The sequence below is a fragment of the Balearica regulorum genome, chromosome 1 (assembly GCF_011004875.1).
Source record: "Balearica regulorum gibbericeps isolate bBalReg1 chromosome 1, bBalReg1.pri, whole genome shotgun sequence".
Classification (NCBI taxonomy): domain Eukaryota; kingdom Metazoa; phylum Chordata; class Aves; order Gruiformes; family Gruidae; genus Balearica; species Balearica regulorum.
The window spans coordinates 117864933-117882215 of NC_046184.1; the positions used below are offsets into that span (position 1 = coordinate 117864933).

Here is a 17283-nt window from a genome sequence, read left to right on the forward strand (position 1 = left end):
CGTGGCCGGGTGGATGCTGGAGCCACGCGTGGGGGTGCGCAGCCGGCCCGCAGGACGGCTTTTTGCAAGGGGCGCTGGGCAGAGCCGGTTTCCCGTGGGCGTGGGTGTATGTACGTGCGGATGTGTGTGTCCCCACGCCTGTGCCCCTCGCAGCAGCGCGGCGGTACCCCTGCGGCGCGAAGGGCTCCCGTCGGGTCGGGGCCGCGTCAAAACCAGGCGTGCTCCTGTCCGGGCCGGGTTTAATCCTGTCATTCGGGACATGACGCTGGTGGGGAAGGGGGACACGGGCATCGCTCTTGGTTTAGCGGCCGCTGTGACAAACTCTGTAAAGGTGGCCCCGAGCCCTGCGGTTACAGCCCCGTGAGCGCCGCGTCGCCCAGCTCTGCCCACGCCGTGGTGCGTGGGGCCGCCGCCGGGTCTCCGCCGCCTGGAGGGAGGGGACGCGGGGGGCACTGGCAAAGCCCGGGCCCTGGGGGAGTTACTTCACCTTCCCCCGGAGAGCCGCTTCGGTTGCTCCGGGGTTAAGCCCTGGTCATCGGCGGCCCGATGGGCAGCGGAGAGTCACGTCGGGGGCTGAGGAGCAGCGGCTGCCGGCACGGCACCGGCGGGGAGGGCTGCGGGGCAGCGGGGCCCCTCGGCAGCGCCCACCGCCTCCCCCGGAGCTCGACCCCACGCTTCTCCTCTCACCGCAGGCAGCAGTGCGAGAGGCCGTGTATAAATATATACGTGTGTGTGCGCCTTTGTAACTGTACGGATGTACGTACACGTATATATACATGCACACACGTGTAATGCATATGCAAAATATATATAATGTATATATATAGTATAAATGTGTGCTATATATACGTATGCATGTGTATATATGATACACACATGTGTATGTGTGTGCAGGTACATTTCGCCCCTTTTACTCAGCGCCAAAACAACAGGGGAAAGCGCTCGAGTGACTTAATGGCGGTGCGGTGAGTATGGTGAAGGAGGGCCCACGCGTGTCGCGGCCCCACGCATGCCCGTGTCCAGGCCCCCGCCAGCAGCCGGGTGCCGAGTTGCGGTAAGACCCCCCCCCCCGGCGCCGCGGGGTCACGGCCGGTGCACCAAGCGCGTACGTGAGCGCCGGCAGATTATGGGGCAAGGGGGCCGCGAGTCTCCGCCGGCGCTCCGCGGCCGCTTAGGGAGGTCGGGGGGGAGCGGGGTCGGGCTGCCATAGCAAACGGCCCCCGCCCCCGGCTCCCCCCGCCCCGGCCTCCCGTCCCAAGTGCTAATTGCGGCTCTTTTCTGGCTCCTCTGTATTTGGGTCCCTCGGAGGGCGCTGCGCGGGAGGACACGTCACGGATACATTATCCCCTCCCCTCTTGAGGCTCTCCTGGCTTTCTGCAGCCTTTGCTAAAGAATTAACCGAGGGGTCCACTTCAGAGCTCCTTCTGCCCCTGGGAGGAAAAAAAAAAAAAAAAAAAAAAAAAGGAAAAAAAAAGAGAAAGGGGAAGGAAAAAAAAAAAAGAGGAGATAGCGGTGCTTTCAGGCGAGGAGCGTGGCTGCTAGGATTTCGAGACGAGGGGAATTTTACCTTCGATCCTTGCCGTATGGTGAGGATCGTTGCTCCTTGCGGGAGGTGCATGTAGCAAACCCTCCCTTCGCCTTTGAAAGGCATGTCTATGCGAAAGAGCCACCGCTTTGCTCTTGAAATACGTGACAAATAATAATAATAAAAAGAGAAACAATTCCTTATCTTGCAAATTCTTTTTCTTTAAAAGGAGGAAAAAACCTAATAAATAAATCCAACAAAATCAACCCCGCGCCTTTGCCAGCGCTCGGACTTGTTTGGAAAGAGACAACGCTGAAGTGGCACTGGTCCCGAGGAAAACGGATCCTTTAATTTGACTCCGCATGAGAACCACATTTGGAGCTGGGCGCAGCGGCCGCAGCGGCGGGAGCAGCCCCGCGGCCAGCAGCCCCCCGTGCCCGCAGCCCCGCCGCCAGCCCAGCCCCGCCGCCGCCGCTGCCCCGCGGGGCTCGGCGTCCCCCGCGCCCCGGCGCTGAAGCAGCCCCTCGGGGACGGGGAAAGCGTCTTTCTGCCGCAAGACCAGCCGCCGCACGCCGAGAGGGAAGCGTCTGAAGGAAATGCGAGCTTGTGATTTCGGAGCACTCCAACCATCAGCTCCCTCCGCACCGGCTTTGACTTTCGTTTAGCGGGGGCTGCCTTGCGGGCTCGTCGTCTCCTCGGCATCTCGGGCTCCGGGACCAGAGCATTTTGCACCTCATTAAACGAGTTGCGTGGTCTTTCCTTTCCTTTTTTTTTTTTTTTGTTTTTAAGAGACAAAGTGTCCAAAAAATGGTTCAGCCTGCTTAGCCCAATGATTTCTTGCGTGGACGTTCTACTTTTAATTTTTTTTTATTATTATTTTTGGACGGGGAAGGATTGAGTAGAAGAAATCGTTCAGTGAAGGGAACCCGGTGATTTGCTCCCCGTTGAGGAGAAGATCCGATTCCAGCTGCAGGCAGAGGATCGTGGTTCGTGTAGGTCTTTCAGTCTCGGTTTCGAAGCGCTAGATATTGCAGGGTCAGAGCAGAACTGCCTTCTCCCGAGCGGCTTGCCTGTCGTGGTTGTGGCTCAGAGATCGCCTCCCCCCGCCTCGCACCATTTCTGTTGGTGGTGTTTTTGTTTGGTTGGTTTGGCTTTTTTTTCCCCTCCCCTTTTCCTTTTTTTTTCCTCCCCCCCTTTTTTTAATTATTATTATTATTTTATTTGATTTGGGTGAATTCCCTCCCTCTCTTCCTTAAACGAAAATACTAACTCTGAAGCCGAAATCCATGCCCCCTGCAATTCGGAAGAATCGGGTCTAATATGCCAGTGTCATCTTCGCCTTGCAGTAGTCGCGATGAAGGAAAAATCCAAGAACGCGGCAAAGACTAGACGGGAAAAAGAAAATGGAGAATTCTACGAACTGGCCAAACTCCTGCCCCTGCCCTCGGCCATCACCTCCCAGCTGGACAAGGCGTCCATCATCCGCCTCACCACCAGCTACCTGAAAATGCGAGCCGTCTTCCCCGAAGGTAACCACCCCGGGGCTCCTCGGGAGGGGCCGTCCGCCCAGGAGGGACGGGGCAGCACTGCGGCCCGAAGCGGGGAAGGGGGGGACGGGGGACCACGTACCCCGAGATGAGCCCTCATCGCCTCTACGTTCTAGAAGGAAGGGGAGTGCTTGCAGGGGTCCCAGCCGCGGGTGGCAAACGAGGGGCGAGCGAGGGAAGAGCCGCCGCGGGTGGAAAGGAGTCCGCTGGTTTGGGCGAAGGAGGCAGCGCTGCGCTGCCCGAAAGCCAAGGCTTGCCGTGAGGGTGGCGTGCGGAGGGCGGGCTGCAAGTAGCGGCTCTGGTCCTGTGAGGCCTAAACACGAAAACAGCTCGCCGAGACCGCGTGTAGGAAGATGAGCCCCACGGGAGCCGCGCCTGGGGGTGCGGGATGCGCAGGGACCCCGGCCGGGGGCTGCGCCGGGTTGGCGGCGGAGCGGGGGCGGGCAGCCGGGCCGGTGGCGGCGGGAGGGCAGAGCCGTCCGGTTAATCCCCCCCCCCCTTCTCCCTCCTCCTCCTTTGCTGCCGGTTCATCTCGGTCTGCTCGCAGGGACCGTCCCGAAGAGAGCGGGCTCTGCTCGTCTCCGCCGTTCCCGGCGTCTGCGGCCCCGGGAGGCAGCGGCCCGGCCCCCGGGGGAGGCCCCTCGGCACGGCGCTCCTGCCGGTGCCCAGGCACGGCCTGGGGGAAAAAAAATAGTGTGGGTGTTATTATTATTTTCTTTGGCTTCGCAGCGAGGCCCTCCGCCTTCTCCTGAGGCCGGGGAGACTGGGGAGGGCCAGTCCGAGCCCAACCTGCCCCCGAGCGGGGCCGGGACCCCGCCGCTCCCCGGCCATGGCCGTGCGGGGCCGGGGCCGTTCGGGGCGGTGAGCGTCGGTGGCTCCTGCAGCTCTTCTCGGAGACACGCAGAAACGAGGCCTGACACCGCTCTCTCCTTCCCCCTGGGGTCTGGTAAAGAAACCCACACCCCAGCCATCCTCGCACCTACACCCCGAGCGCCGAAAGGGCGCACGGTTGGGGCGGCTTTGGGCGAGGGGAGAGAAGCCGGCCGGCACCCGTGGGGAGCCGTCGGCCGCCCGTACTTTCCGTGCCGCCGCTGAGCTGATGGGAGACGTGAAATGAAACGCTGGTTAGTGTCAGCGGGTGCCTAAATAAAGCCCAGTTCCCCCCCTTTGTCATTTGTTTATGCCTCTCCGGACGGAGTGGGGGGGGGGGGAATTAGCAAATTCCAGAGTGGAAGGTCTGCTATCCGTCGCGGTTTCTAAGGAGCTTTACTAAAAGCCTGCAAATTTAAAAACAAAAAAAAAAAAAAAAAAAAAAAAGAGAGGGGGCGGTGGAAAAAAACCCACTCCCAAACCGAGAAAAGCTTACCGTTATGGCCATCTAATTCAGTAATTTCGAGAGCAAATACTGGCAGTGCTACGGAAAGCCAGGGCTCCTTTAGCGTGCGCTCCCGAAGCACGCCGAGTTAGCGGAGCAAGGTGAAGCGAGGCGCTGCTCCGCTGCAATTTCCAGGCATTATCCCCATCGGGAAATTTCCCGATGAGAAATAGCGCGTCCTAATTTCGGGGGGCCACTCGCCGGGCTTTGCTGGGGATCATGCCCCCGAATGGCTTTGATTTAGGAGGGAAGAAAAGTGGCACGTTTCGAGATGATGCTGAATGCGTCCCTGCTTTTCCAGCCCTACTGATCCTCAAGAGCAACAAGACGACCCCGAGAGCAGGTTTATACCCACAGCTCGGGTGTGTTTTATGTGTCTGTCTTCCTTAAACAGGCCGGGCGTGCGCTTCCGCACACTCTGCTTATTAAGAGCAACGTTTAAATGCATACAGCGAATTCCTGATCTTTCATCGTCTTAAGTACGGATGGAAATACATTTAAAACCAAAGCTTTGCATCCAGGGATGACAGGCTGGGAGAACAACCTCCTCCGACCCCGAGCCGTGCGTTTAGTGCCTGGGAGGGTGGAAGGTAGAGGGGGCAGCCGGAGAGAGGCGGCCGCGGGAAGTGCCCGCTCCCCCGCCGGCTGCACTAGGGCGTTTGGTGCCGGGCGGGGGTGTGCTGCCAGACGGCACACGGTCCCACGTTATCCTAACTTGCCTTTCCCTTGGGATTTGTCTGCGGAAGGAGGGGAGGGGGTGGTCCTCTCCCCGCTCATACCCAGCTAGTGGTTTCCAGTCGGATTTACTGGGAGGGGAGGGGGGGAAGCCCAACAGCCCGAGAGGGCTGCCCCGCACCGCATCTTAAATTCTGGTGCAGCAAGACCTGGGGAAAGCGCCCCTTTGAGCATGCTGGACCCGATGGGTGGGTGGGCACCCACGTCCGAGGTCCTGGGGCTTGAAATTGAGGTGGGCACCTAACAGGCCCCCTGGCCACCGGCCGGCCGCTGCTCCCTGGGCAGTGGGAGCGGCGCCGCCCGCGCGGGAGTCGCCCCCGAAGTGGCTGTCGCGGCGGGTCGAGAGCTCCGGGCCGCCCCGGCTGCCACCGGGGCATCACCCCCGTAAGGCTCAAGGGAGTTCACTTCTTCCAGCCCGCGGTGGCGGCGGGGGACAGGCCTGAGACGCCTCCAGCATGCGTGCTAGGCCCGGGGCAGCTGCAGCCGGCGTGATCAGAAACGTTGTCCAGCTATAAAACTGGCTTCCAGCTCTGTCTAGACTGGAAGGGAAGAGAGAGAGGGCTGTATTTTTAAAAACTCCGGTGGATGGCTTCCCCCGCTCACTTTATTTCCAGAGGGAGCTGACACATAGTTTAGGCAGAGTTTGAGACCCTCACGGAGGTGTCTGGTCCCAGCGCTTCGACAGGGCTTGTAAGGGGGTTCAGAGAGGTCTCCCCCTGGCTCAACCCCGGCCAGGGTTTTCCCGAAGATGCACATTTTGGACTAAACTTACAGATCCCCCCCGCGGAGGCGCCCGATCAGGCTCAAAGAAGAGAGAGTGAAAGGCGATTTATATTCCAGCTACTTTCTCCCCTCAAAGTGCAAGCCATGGAAGGCACAATTTCGTGCTCCGATATAACAGATTTTGCCCTGCGGTTTCGCTCTGACCTTCAGATTCATGAATTAAAGTCCAGGAGACAGCAACCTACAGCCTCCCCCGCGCTCCCGCTCTGTAAGATCGTCTTCTCTTGTGTTTTGATTTTTTGCCAAGGCATTTATTACTGTAGAACAAAAATATACCATGGGACTTCTTCTGTCCTGACTATCAATTTTTTTTTTTTTTTCTAAAAATGAGCAAATGAAAGAAAGAGATGGGAGAAGAAATTGCGTTTAAAAACCGCGATTCTCTGCCCTCCCGGTTGTGGCAGACTGGTTAAACTGTGACCCTCTCCCTCCCCCATCCTCGACACAGTTTCCAAAACTGATTATAAAACTACACATTTATGGATGTTTAAACCAGATGGGAACGAGATAATTAATAAATGACCCAAAAGATCCTGTGTGCTATGCAAAATAGACTCAGGGGTAGATCTTAGACCTGTTCCTTATTCCGAGAGGTAGACAATAGGATTACTAGGAGCATACAGAGTTTTCGGTCCCTATTTAAACCTGGTCGTGAATGTATATTTTAAGAAAATCAAGGCGAATTGCAGCTATTTAATCTAATTTTCATACGCACTCGGAAGAGGTTCATTAGTTAATTAATTAAATAAATAAATAAATAAATAAAGCCCGAGCCGGCGGTGTGAATAATCCCTCTACGAAACCGTGCCTCTATTGTAATAACCGCTAATAGTGTCATTAAAGGTCTTACTAAAACAGAAGTGCCATTAGAGCTTCTCTGGAGCTGCGCGGCCGTTCCCAGGCGGCGGGAGCCGGCAGCCGCGCTGTGCGGGGACGGGCGGTGGCGGCGGGGTGGCTCCGGCCTCTCCCGCCTGGCGAGGAAGGAGGGCTGGAGGGAGGAGGGGGCCACTGCCGTGGTAGCCTGGGATCTCGCTGTTTGTCGTGCGCCCGCTTTTGGGCCCGTTAGCCCGATCTGGTGTTTCTGGCTCGCCGGGAAGAGCCGTGTTTGGGTTCGTCCGGCTGTCCTGGAGAGCGCTTTTGTAGGGTTTTATTTTTCTTTTCCTCTGAGACTTGGGCCCCCCCCCTTTTTTTTTTAACTACTAAAATCTTGATCTTTACATCCGTCGTTCCCATCGCGCTGCCCTCGGCCGCCTTTCCAGCCGGTGACGCTGAATCCCTCAGAGAGGAGGCAGGCGGGCCGGTCCATCCCCGCCGAAGTTAAGCTAACGCGGCCCTGCTCCTTCTCAAAGCGACCCCGGTGTGGTAGCCCCTCACCCCGAACAGAGGTTAACCCCGCCGGGGCCGGGGGCTCCCCGTCAGCTCCAGGCCCGGCCCGGCCCCTCGGACCGGCCTGTCAAGCGATGCGACCCTCTGTGCCGTCGGGACTGAGATACCTCGCCCACCGCTGCGGACGGGGCTTAGGGCAAGATGTCAGCTCTACCCCTCGCCCAGAGCGCCGCTGTCTCCCCCACCTCACGGGCTGACAGGTCACCCCTCGCCATCCAAGCCTGGGCCTCGCCTAAACGAGAAGCCAAAGCTAGACCGAGGGCAGGGGCCGCCTCCGCCCCGTCCCCGGCGCTTGCCGGGGCTGACAGCTCGCCGTCTCCCGGTAATCTCCCCGTTGCTCTCCCGGCCGAGGGAGGCACAACCGCGCTGGGGAAAAATCCCCCAGAAGAGGCGGCGCTGAAAATCCCGGCGCTTGTAGTTGACCCAGGTTCCTTGTGAAGGATGGCGATTGAATAACGCGGGGGGACCATGCGCTCCGGGGAGCCGGGGAACAATACAGGAGACACAAAGGAAATACTCCAAGTTACAGGGCAATCCGATACTTAACAGAATACATCGCTAAGTAATTCTTTTAGCAGAATCCCGAGCAGAAAAGCTACCGGGCTTTCAAATGTGTCTGTGTACGAATTTATATATTTGGAGAGCAAAGGTGGGAGTTGTTCCCAAATATTTCTAGATCTTACTACAGTTTAACTCCCTGGAAACTGGGAAATGGTACAAAGTTAATGTTGAGGTACTTTGAAAAACAGCCAGAGATGTCAAAAGACGGTAGGGGGGAAATCGTGCCCGGGTTCGCCGAAGGGAGGCGGGGGACGTTCGTATGAGAACCCCCATGTCTTTCAGCCGTAAAACAGTACGCACTTTGGAGTGCCTGTGCAAACCCCCCTCTCTGCCCCTGGGGCGCCGTTGTCGGAGCCAAACCTGCCGCCCGGTGCCCGGGGAGGGGTTGGCGGGCACAACTGCGATTAAGGCCGGTTATTCCCCACTTAGCGTTGCCTGTCAGGCATCCCGCTGTGCCCGTCCTGCCCTCCCAGCACGGTCCCGGTGGGGACGGGACCAGCAGTCGTTACAGACACCAGTAAATGGAGGGCAAACAAGTAGAGGGGCTCATCTCATCCATGTTTGCCGACGGCGGGATGCCAAGGAAAGAGAGGTTGCGAGTAACCCCCCACGCAAGCAGCGTTTCGCCGTGCCAGCTCCTGCCCGGCGGGGCGAGCTTTGCCGCTGAGCCTGGCTCCGGCTCTCCGGGCTTTACGCTACCGGCAGCGGCCGGAGCCTCCTCAAGCCGTTGGCTGTGGGCGATCCCTTACCCTCTAGCACCGCAAAGGGGCTGCGCTCGGGGGACAGGCTACCCCCACGGGTGTCCCCAGCATTTGCAGGAAGGATGCGCCAGCTGCTCGCTCGCTCGCAGGGAAATCGCTCTCTGGGCCAGCGTCACAGGTAATTCGTGCTGCAACGGGGTTTTTTTAAACGTTTCCTTCGAAATGACCCGTCCGGCAACTCACCGGCTCCACAGCCGGTCAGGGACCCGGCAGCCTTCGCCGGCGGAGATGCCTTCCCTACCGGGGCCACCCCAGCAAACTCCCACCGCGTTTAAGCGCTGTAGGAAACGCTCGTTCTGTACCGGCAGCTCTTTTGGCCTCACTCCAGTCCAGTGAGCGTGCGCTATTTACTGGCTGGGCAGGAGCAGCTCGGCTCAGTCTATAGCATCCATATGTTTACAGGACGTATTCCGCGCGTTCGCAAGTCTCTCGGAAGACAACTTAATGGGCGTTAGTCCTTTATCTGAACGCAAGGTTTTATTCGTTTCGTTTCCACCTTTAAAGCGATCTGCTGGTGGATTAAATGATAAAATCATCGGCTTTAAAATAAGCTTAGACGAATGCCAGGCTGAGCCACCAAACACGTTTATGTTTGATGCGAGTTCGCAACTGCAGCTCCCATTTACAATTTCAAAGGGAACAAATCTGCGGAAATGACTTTTTTAGTTCGGGTTAGGAAAGAACCTCAAAAATAGTGGAGATTTTTGGGATGCTGTGAAACCGTACCTGGCCAGCCGTAAGGGACAGGACGGAGCGGATAGCCACGCACGGGTGCGGCAGAGACACGGTTCGTTCTTGAAGAGCTTCTTCGTAAGTGGCTCAAAGAGTAAATCTGTCGCGTCCTTCGGAAAGTTAGGGCTCCTTTCAGGACAGATTTTACACCGCTATGCGTAACCCTCTTTGTAGGGATATAATCCCATGTATCGAGACTTGAAATTAGTAAATCGAAATAAGGGCAAGCCGCGCAGCACCAGGACTGACGCTGTCGTTCGCGTTTGTTACCGCCTCGGGAAAAAAGACTGCGGGATGTCTCTGCGATTCGCAAACTTTCCGCCCCAGGGAAAGCAGCGTTTCAGCAGAAAGAACATTTTGGCGGGTCCCTGGAAGTTTAGGAGGCTTCTCCAAACTGTGAGTTGGGAACGGCGGTAGTAAAGTGCTACTTTTCGTTTGGCTCTTCAAAGCAAATTTCCCCATGCGTGGCCAAACACTTCTCTCAGCGAAGGGAGGGTGCCCTTCCCCTGCTCACAAGAAAGCATAGCCGTACACCGTGCAGTTCTGCCGTGCGGTTTGGAGGGACCCGCTCGGGCAGCCAGAACGACTGACACGGGGCAGGGAGACAGACGCCTCCTCTTGGGGCTGACCTTGAGTGCTGCTCCTGCCTTGCGGAAAGGAGGCGTCGGGGTCGGCCAAGGTCCCCGGGGTACCCTGCCTGGCGCTGGGAACCGGAGGCTCCTTTGTACTTGCCTGGCGGTAGCGGGGCGGGGGACCAGGCTCCCCTAACACCGGGGCACCGGGAGGAGGCGAAACTCGTGGCGAGGCACCGCGGGCAGCCGCGCTTCGCCACCCGCCCTCTCCACCGCCCCCATTCCTCCAGTGAGAGATCCCCTTCACCCCAGGGGACGCTCTAAGAGCGGGAAGAAAGGCTCCCATCGTTTCTAGACCAGGGCTACCTGCAGATAGTCGTCCAAAGGGTGCGCGGATCCGGGAGGGCTTTAGGCGCGGCCTTTAGAAACACGCTCCACAGCTGGAGCTTAGGGCAGGGTTTTCCGCCTGGGTGTCAACCTCTTCTCCCTCCCATAACGGAGCCAAGCGGGGCTCACGCTGCAGCGGCCTTTGCCCCTGCAAGCTTGCGGCACGGGGTTTCTTTGAAAGCACCTGGTCGGTGAGAGGGCACCGGAGGAAAACACGGCCCTGGGTTTCACGGCTGCACATCAGTCTGCAGCAACACTGATGGCTGCCCGGGCTGAAGGGCACAGGGCTGTGCATCCATCACATGCGTGTGTGCCCACGCGAAACGGTACAGGCGGGACCCCCGTCCGCAGCGAATTAGGGCGCTTGTGGAGTCAGCGACGCCGCGTCCCGGCCGCCAGCACCGCCGGGCTGGCAGCACCGAGCATCCCCGCCTTTCACCGCCACCGGTCCTTGCGCAGCGCCTCTCGGCGGCGGGAAAGCACGGGCCGGAACAGCCTTGGGGCTCCGTGGCCTCCCAGAAGCGGTGTTGTCCTTTCTCTCCAAAAAGGAGGCATTAACGGATGCGGTCCCGTCCCTCCTCCCCCTTGCTCTCCGTCTGTGCGGTCCTGCGGGCAATGGCACGCTGCAGAGCCTGCCATCAGGCCTCCAGCTCTTCGGCTGGCAGGGGTAGCGGTCTCATCTCCACTGGGGAGCTGGTGCAAGCCTTCTTTGCATGGAGGAAATGAAAAAAAAAAAACAAACACCCAAACCAACCCCAGCCCAGCCCCAGCCCCCGCCCCAAGCCCCCCACAACACAGCTCCGTCAATAACCTTTCGCTGTCACCAAGACAGTGCCGGGCACACGGGCTCGCCCCAACCCGCCGGGCAGCGCTAGGGCGGAGCGGCGGAGCCGGGTCGGGCCTGTCGGGTCAGCGGGACCGGAGCTCGGTCGGCGCCGGGCTGGCCGCGGGCGGGGTTTGAGGGGTGGGGGGTGAAGCTGTGGAATCGCGCCGACAAATTGCTCTGTCCCGTCCGTGCGCAGGTGAAGAGGCCGTCGGGGCAATTTCTTCCCGACTGAGCTACGGCCCTCCTTAACCTCCTCAGCCCCCTCCCAAGCCGGGACCCGCCTTGGCCAGCGTCAGGGTCACCGGCACCCCCGCGCAAGCTACGCTCCCGCCCAGCCCGCCGGCCGGCGGAGCAGAAGGCAGCGGGGCAAGAGGGGGCTGCGCTGGGCAGGCCCGCGTACGGGTGTTAGGGACAGTCCTGCTGAACCTCCCGTGGGGACCACGCGTGGCGGGGGCAGTAATTGAAGACAGACGAGTGTCTCACAGCTCCTTGTGCCTTCGGTGTGGGAACCCCCCGCTGGGCGCCAAATGCCCTGGCCTGTGCCTGGCAAGGCTGCGGGCTGGCCGGGTGCTCCGCGCCCGCCTCCACGGCGGCTCGTCCTTCGGGTCCTCAGTGTGTAGCCAGTCTTCCCTCATCTCGGCCGCGGGGGAGGTGGGGACGGGGACGGTGCTGCTGGCAGGACGGTGCTGGCATGACGGGCGAGGGGAAGCCGTTGGGGCAGGCGCCTTCCTGGGAGTGCGCTGGAGGGCGGGAGGCTCTCTGGGAAGGGAGAAAGCGGGTCCGCGGGAGTGCCCTCACTGAGACCTCCTGAAAAAGAGCAATTCACTTCCAACGCGTGTGAGTAGAAGGGATTCAGCCTTTCCCACCTCCCGAGCCCCCACGTCGCAGCCTGGATCGCTCCGCGCGGGAGAAGGGGGAAGAGCGGGCGGGTTGCGGGCAGCGCGTGCCCCGCCGGGGAGGCAGGGCGGGCCGGGCCCCGCTTCCCGCTCTAACCAGCTCCTTGGTTCCCTTGCAGGTCTGGGCGACGCCTGGGGACAACCGAGCAGGATAGGGCCCTTGGATAACGTGGCCAAGGAGCTCGGATCTCATTTGCTTCAGGTAGTGGATGCCTTCCTCCTTTCGTACGCGCTGCGCATCGCAAGCCTGGTGTTGCGGTGTGATCAACTTCTCGCCTCTCCTCCTTCTCTTCCTCCTCTCCCCCGCATTGCCAGAGCAGCCTGAGTGAAGCCTTCCTCTTACTCCCGAGCCTCACACCAACCACTTCAATATGTTTTTATTTATTTATTATTATTTCTCCTTTGATATTAGTAGAAGTAGCAGCTTACCGTGGCACTAATCGGCTCTCAGTGCACGCAAAGCATCTCCCAGCCGTAAAAGCGCTAAGCAGACGCCCCGGAGCTACTGGGGATGTCCCGCAGGCAGCCCCCGGCAAACGGCAACGGGGTGCGCGTTTAGGCTGGAGGGGTGCCCCGACATCGGGGATCGTCGTTCTCCGACTGTGACTCGGGAGAGGAAACCTGAAAGGGAGCGCAGGGCTCCCGAGCCGGGTGGGTGAACATCTGGGTTAGATCTCCCGTGGACGTTAGCACCTGAAAATACCGTTGTTCACAATCCCGTTGATCTGCTCTGGAATTCCTCTGAATTCCCCCCGCGTAGGAGAGTTTAGGAAGTCGTAGCTGGGGCGTATGTGCCAGCCGGAGGGGAAAAAAAAATATAATTACGTTTAGCTCCATTTTTTTTTAATACGTGAATTTAACACAGCAAGGGTTTTTCTCCTCCGATTTTAAAGACCTAGTAAACCGTAATCATTTAACGGCCGTTTTTATTGTGGGAGGTTAATTCCTGGTCACAGAGCTGGAGCTGTTTTAACTGTTCGCTCGGGTTAGGGATAAAAAAAAAAATAACCCAACCAACCAAAAAAACCCGACACTCCCCCCCCAACAGAAACTCTGTTCGGGGTCCGTGGCCACTTCCCCCGCCCCTCCGCCCCCGAGCCGCCAGGAGGGCTCGCCCACCTTTGTCCCCGCCAGCCGGTGGCCTTCAGGGCGCACCCCGGCCGCGGTCGGTGGCCCGAACGCCCGCCCGCCTCCCCCGCTGGCCGTTGGCCCCCAACGGCACCCCGCCCTCCCCCCGCCGCCTCGCGCCCCGGCCGTTGGCGGCGGGCCGGAGGGCCGTGTGCAGCCCCCTCAGGTAGCTGCCGTTCTCCGGGGAAGGTCAAGAGGCGGCAGGGTGGGCTAGCTGGGAAAGCTGTGCGAGATCATCCGACGTTTGAAATGCGGTGCAGTTATTTATTTGTTACTGCAGCCCTGCAAAAATATCATCCCTTCTCCTGAAGTAAAATGAGAGCACGCTTTCGGTAGAGTGATTTGAAGCACCTATTTCCCGACCGCGCATAGTAGGTGGAAATTGATAAAGTTCAAAATTATCTAGTGTGGAGGTATTTCTAGCCTTGAAAATTCTAGTTTTAAGTAGCTGATGTCCTATCAGCTGTTTCAGAATTACTGGGCTACCTGGAAAATACATATCTAGTTATATCACAAAAAATCATTGTTGTTACACTTGCTCCTCCTCCCTGTTAGCTGTTTCACGTTTTATCTGGCATGAAATGAACTTAAGTAACATTATATGTTAATCACCTGTAATACTCATTTTACAGTTCAGCTATTTCTGAATTGTGAATGCTTAACTTTTTAATAAATCCACATTTACTGTAAACTTTATTTTAAGGGTTCTTAGACTGAAACCTTACATGTGAAGTTTCAGCTTTAATATGCTTTTCTGTATAGGAAAGTTAGAGACCTACCGCACCATGTAATGCAGTAATGGAAGCATTGACACGGTTTTAGTTATGATACTGGGCAGAGCAATTGCAAGATGACAGTGTTTAAAAGCAAAGTTATGGCTAAGGATGCAATAATTTATTTCCCATTTTAATACATCTACAAAATTTAATTTATGTTCCAAAAAGGAAAAAAAAAGTAAAGGCAAAGAGTAATCTGGTTTCAATTACATGCTGTAGAATCATTAGTAGGCCAGAGAATAATTTGGAATACTTTCTTATTGGGGCAGCACTGTACAAGTATGAAGCATACAGGATTTTATTGCTTCTCTCCTGCTTCAGTAACTTAAAAGATGAATTAAAAGAGGCATTTGTTTTATCTGTGTACTGTAAAAAATATTTTTCTCTTCCAAATATATTTTCCAATGATGTTCATATGCTTATGTTGCTCAAAGCATCCTGCACTAGTCAGAGATAATGGATAATTTTTGACTGAGAATATCAGATACCTTTGAAAAAGTGCCTCAAATTAGGCACTGAAGAACCAAGGTACCTCCAGACTGACAGTCTGTATGTCCAAATTGTGGTCAGTTTTGGCTAACTGTACCATTTGCATCATATGTTTTTTTCTCATATGAATGATATATGACTAAATTAAACTTCAACTTTTACTCAAACAATTAATATTTACCTTCCAGTCAGTATCCTGTCAATAAAAAATTGTAGGATTGGATCTCAAGTTTACATTGCATAATTACCATTAATCGAGATTCACAAACTGTAGGGATATAGTTTAATGAGCATAAAACTCTCTCTTGAAGTGTGATGTTTTGAATGCTGATTTATTTTACTTTCTTTTTCAAAGTTTGCATAGTTACATAGCAGACAGCCCCCTGTTCAGAAAGACATTATTAAAAATATAGTCAAAGAAATTTAAAGCGTTGCTTATGGTATCATTAAATATATTGCAAATAGCGGTAAGCTCTGTCTGCCAATTATACCATAAAAAATGGCTTGCGTAGTACTAGACTTTCCCCTAAGTACCACATAGCTCAGGATTTGTGCTAAGTACTAAAATAACCAGAATCAACAGGAGAATGTTAACTTAAAGTAAAGCAGTAAAGCTAGCATCTGTAAGGGGAATGAATTGGATTTCACAATGTGTGCATGTGTCATAGAATTTGTAGGAACAGCATCAGATAAAGGTTTCTGTTCCTTAAATTTTGCTGCTCTTTGCTGCTGTTGAAGTTCAATAGTAATCTTCCTCCAAAAGACTTCAAAAATTTTTCACTGTAAATGGATTAAACAGAGTGCTTGCATTTTACCCTACATATTTCTTTTTTTTTCAGACTTTGGATGGCTTTGTTTTTGTGGTAGCATCAGATGGCAAAATAATGTACATCTCAGAAACAGCATCTGTACATCTTGGCTTATCTCAGGTATGAGTGATTTTTTCTGTCCATCTGTTCAATACAGATACTAGATTTGGAACCTAATACTGATATCTTGCCATGTATATAATATCATTGGGTTTTAGGGGTATTTGAAGCTTCAACTTTGTTTTCTGACAAATGGCCTTACTTAAATATTCAAGTTTTCTTTACTTACAACCACGTCATGACTGTCTTTATATCTTTTCTTGTTCATTGTATTTTACTCCTCATTACCTTTAAGAAGGGTAATAAATAATATAATATTGCAAATTGCAGATATATACAGAACTTGAAACCCAAACCTATTGCCTGTGTGGTAACGCTATACATCTGAAATAAAGTTTAGAATTCAAGTCTATATGTTTTAGATTGTGTAAGATATTGAGACTTGCTATGAAATAGAGGAAATCTAATGTGGAACATGAGTTTTATGGTAAATGTGCTTTAGGAAAAAAAGAAAAGGGGGGCAGATTTATGAGTGTTCACATGGAATTCAGGGTAGTTTTTCCTGAGTTTTTCCAGCTCAGTGGTCTTTTCAGTAAAGCGTTTTATATGGTTGTGATAGAACTCATAAAACTCAGTTTACTACTGTTCTGCACAAGAAGTATAAGGGTTTTTTATTGTTTTTTTTCTTAGAAGGACATTTCTAATTTTTTGCCTTCTTGGGATAAGCACAAGGGCAAAGAGCCTGAATTTATTGCAGAGTGCAAGTTTCCATACCTTTGTGTGTAAATGTATTAAACAAATTCGTTGGTAGCACCTGACCTAAAGCTTGCCGAAGTCCAATAGAAAAACTCCTAAGTAATTTCACTGGGCCCTGGATGAGACTTGCAAGAAACAGAAGTGTTTCTTCAGAACCAGCAGCAGCTCAAACACCTCTCAGAGTTAAATAAAGTGAAATAAAGACTTAATAGCAGAAGGAAGAAGAATGAAGAGATGAAGGTGAGAGAGAGCAGGACATTCTGAAAATGGCTGGGGAATATGCCCTGTGGCTATTCCAATTAACAGAGAAGCGGCTGAGTTGTGGAGATTATATAAGTACTTTAACTTTGGTAGTAACTAATACTTTTGATTGAAAAACTGTAAAGTTCTTTGGATGCGTGTTTATAATAGTGATATTAGAATTAGTAACTGTGAGACAAAAATAGAACTCTAAATAGCTATAAAAAGTAAGTATATAATCTCATAAACACCACTTCTAAATCCAAAGTCAACTACAATCCCTGTTTTTGTAATCTCTTTTAGAAAAATTAATTTTGAGAATCAATATTCCCTGTGGATACTTTTTTTCTGCCAACTTTTAAAAATGTGTCCAGGGATCATTCTTAGTTCAAGCAGTTTGTTCAATTGAGTCTGTTACAGTATAGTATTAGTTGTTTCATAATATTTAATGCATGTTCAAATTACCTTAAATATTGCTTTGTTTAAGAATAAACTTTCCTAGAGAATGACCATATTTTCTACTCTGAATCCACTGCATTATTGTAAGTTTTTCTCGCCCTAGCTTTTGAAAAGATCCACCACGCTGCTGACTGCTTAAAAGAGATTCATTTAGTCAGTACAACTATTCCAAAGCACTGAGTGTTCCCATCTGTCCTGCTGAAGTAGAGTGTCATTGTCCCATGCTGCTTGCTGTTTGATAAGTGCTAACTGATCTTCCTGATTTTGTCCAGAAATTGTTTCTTTCTTTTTAAGGAATATCAAGTCATCAGATTTTGCAGGTCTCAGTATTATCCAGTCATCTGGTGAAATTAAAGAACTACGGGATCAGTAGGACACTAAATAGACTTGGCCACATTCAAGGAGAGGAGACTGAAAGCTTCATACAAGCTTTAGTCATATTTAGCCCTCATGCCCTTACGGCCCTCTGCACAGACTGAA

General features: G+C 53.9%; 1 protein-coding gene and 1 long non-coding RNA gene across 5 annotated transcripts in view; one reads left to right on the plus strand and one right to left on the minus strand.

The window, feature by feature from the left end:
• Nucleotides 1–2172: 2172 nt before the first annotated feature.
• The window catches only part of SIM2 (SIM bHLH transcription factor 2), a 60488-nt gene continuing 45377 nt past the window's right edge, over nucleotides 2173–17283 (plus strand). The window contains exons 1-4 of one of the 4 annotated variants that reach the window (XM_075771764.1): nucleotides 2173–2269; nucleotides 2872–3054; nucleotides 12206–12288; nucleotides 15319–15408. In XM_075771764.1, coding sequence (XP_075627879.1) covers nucleotides 2880–3054; nucleotides 12206–12288; nucleotides 15319–15408 — 348 coding nt within the window. In that variant the 5' untranslated portion in view covers nucleotides 2173–2269; nucleotides 2872–2879. Of the gene's footprint in view, nucleotides 2270–2380; nucleotides 2518–2547; nucleotides 3055–12205; nucleotides 12289–15318; nucleotides 15409–17283 lie in introns of those variants that run through there. The other 3 variants (XM_075771753.1, XM_075771742.1, XM_075771774.1) reach the window with 3 other exon arrangements.
• LOC142604565 (uncharacterized) lies at nucleotides 2504–4958 on the minus strand. The gene is made up of 3 exons (XR_012838431.1): nucleotides 3155–4958; nucleotides 2796–2910; nucleotides 2504–2644 (listed from the first exon to the last, which is right to left on the minus strand). It is a non-coding gene; the product is annotated as an uncharacterized LOC142604565 (long non-coding RNA).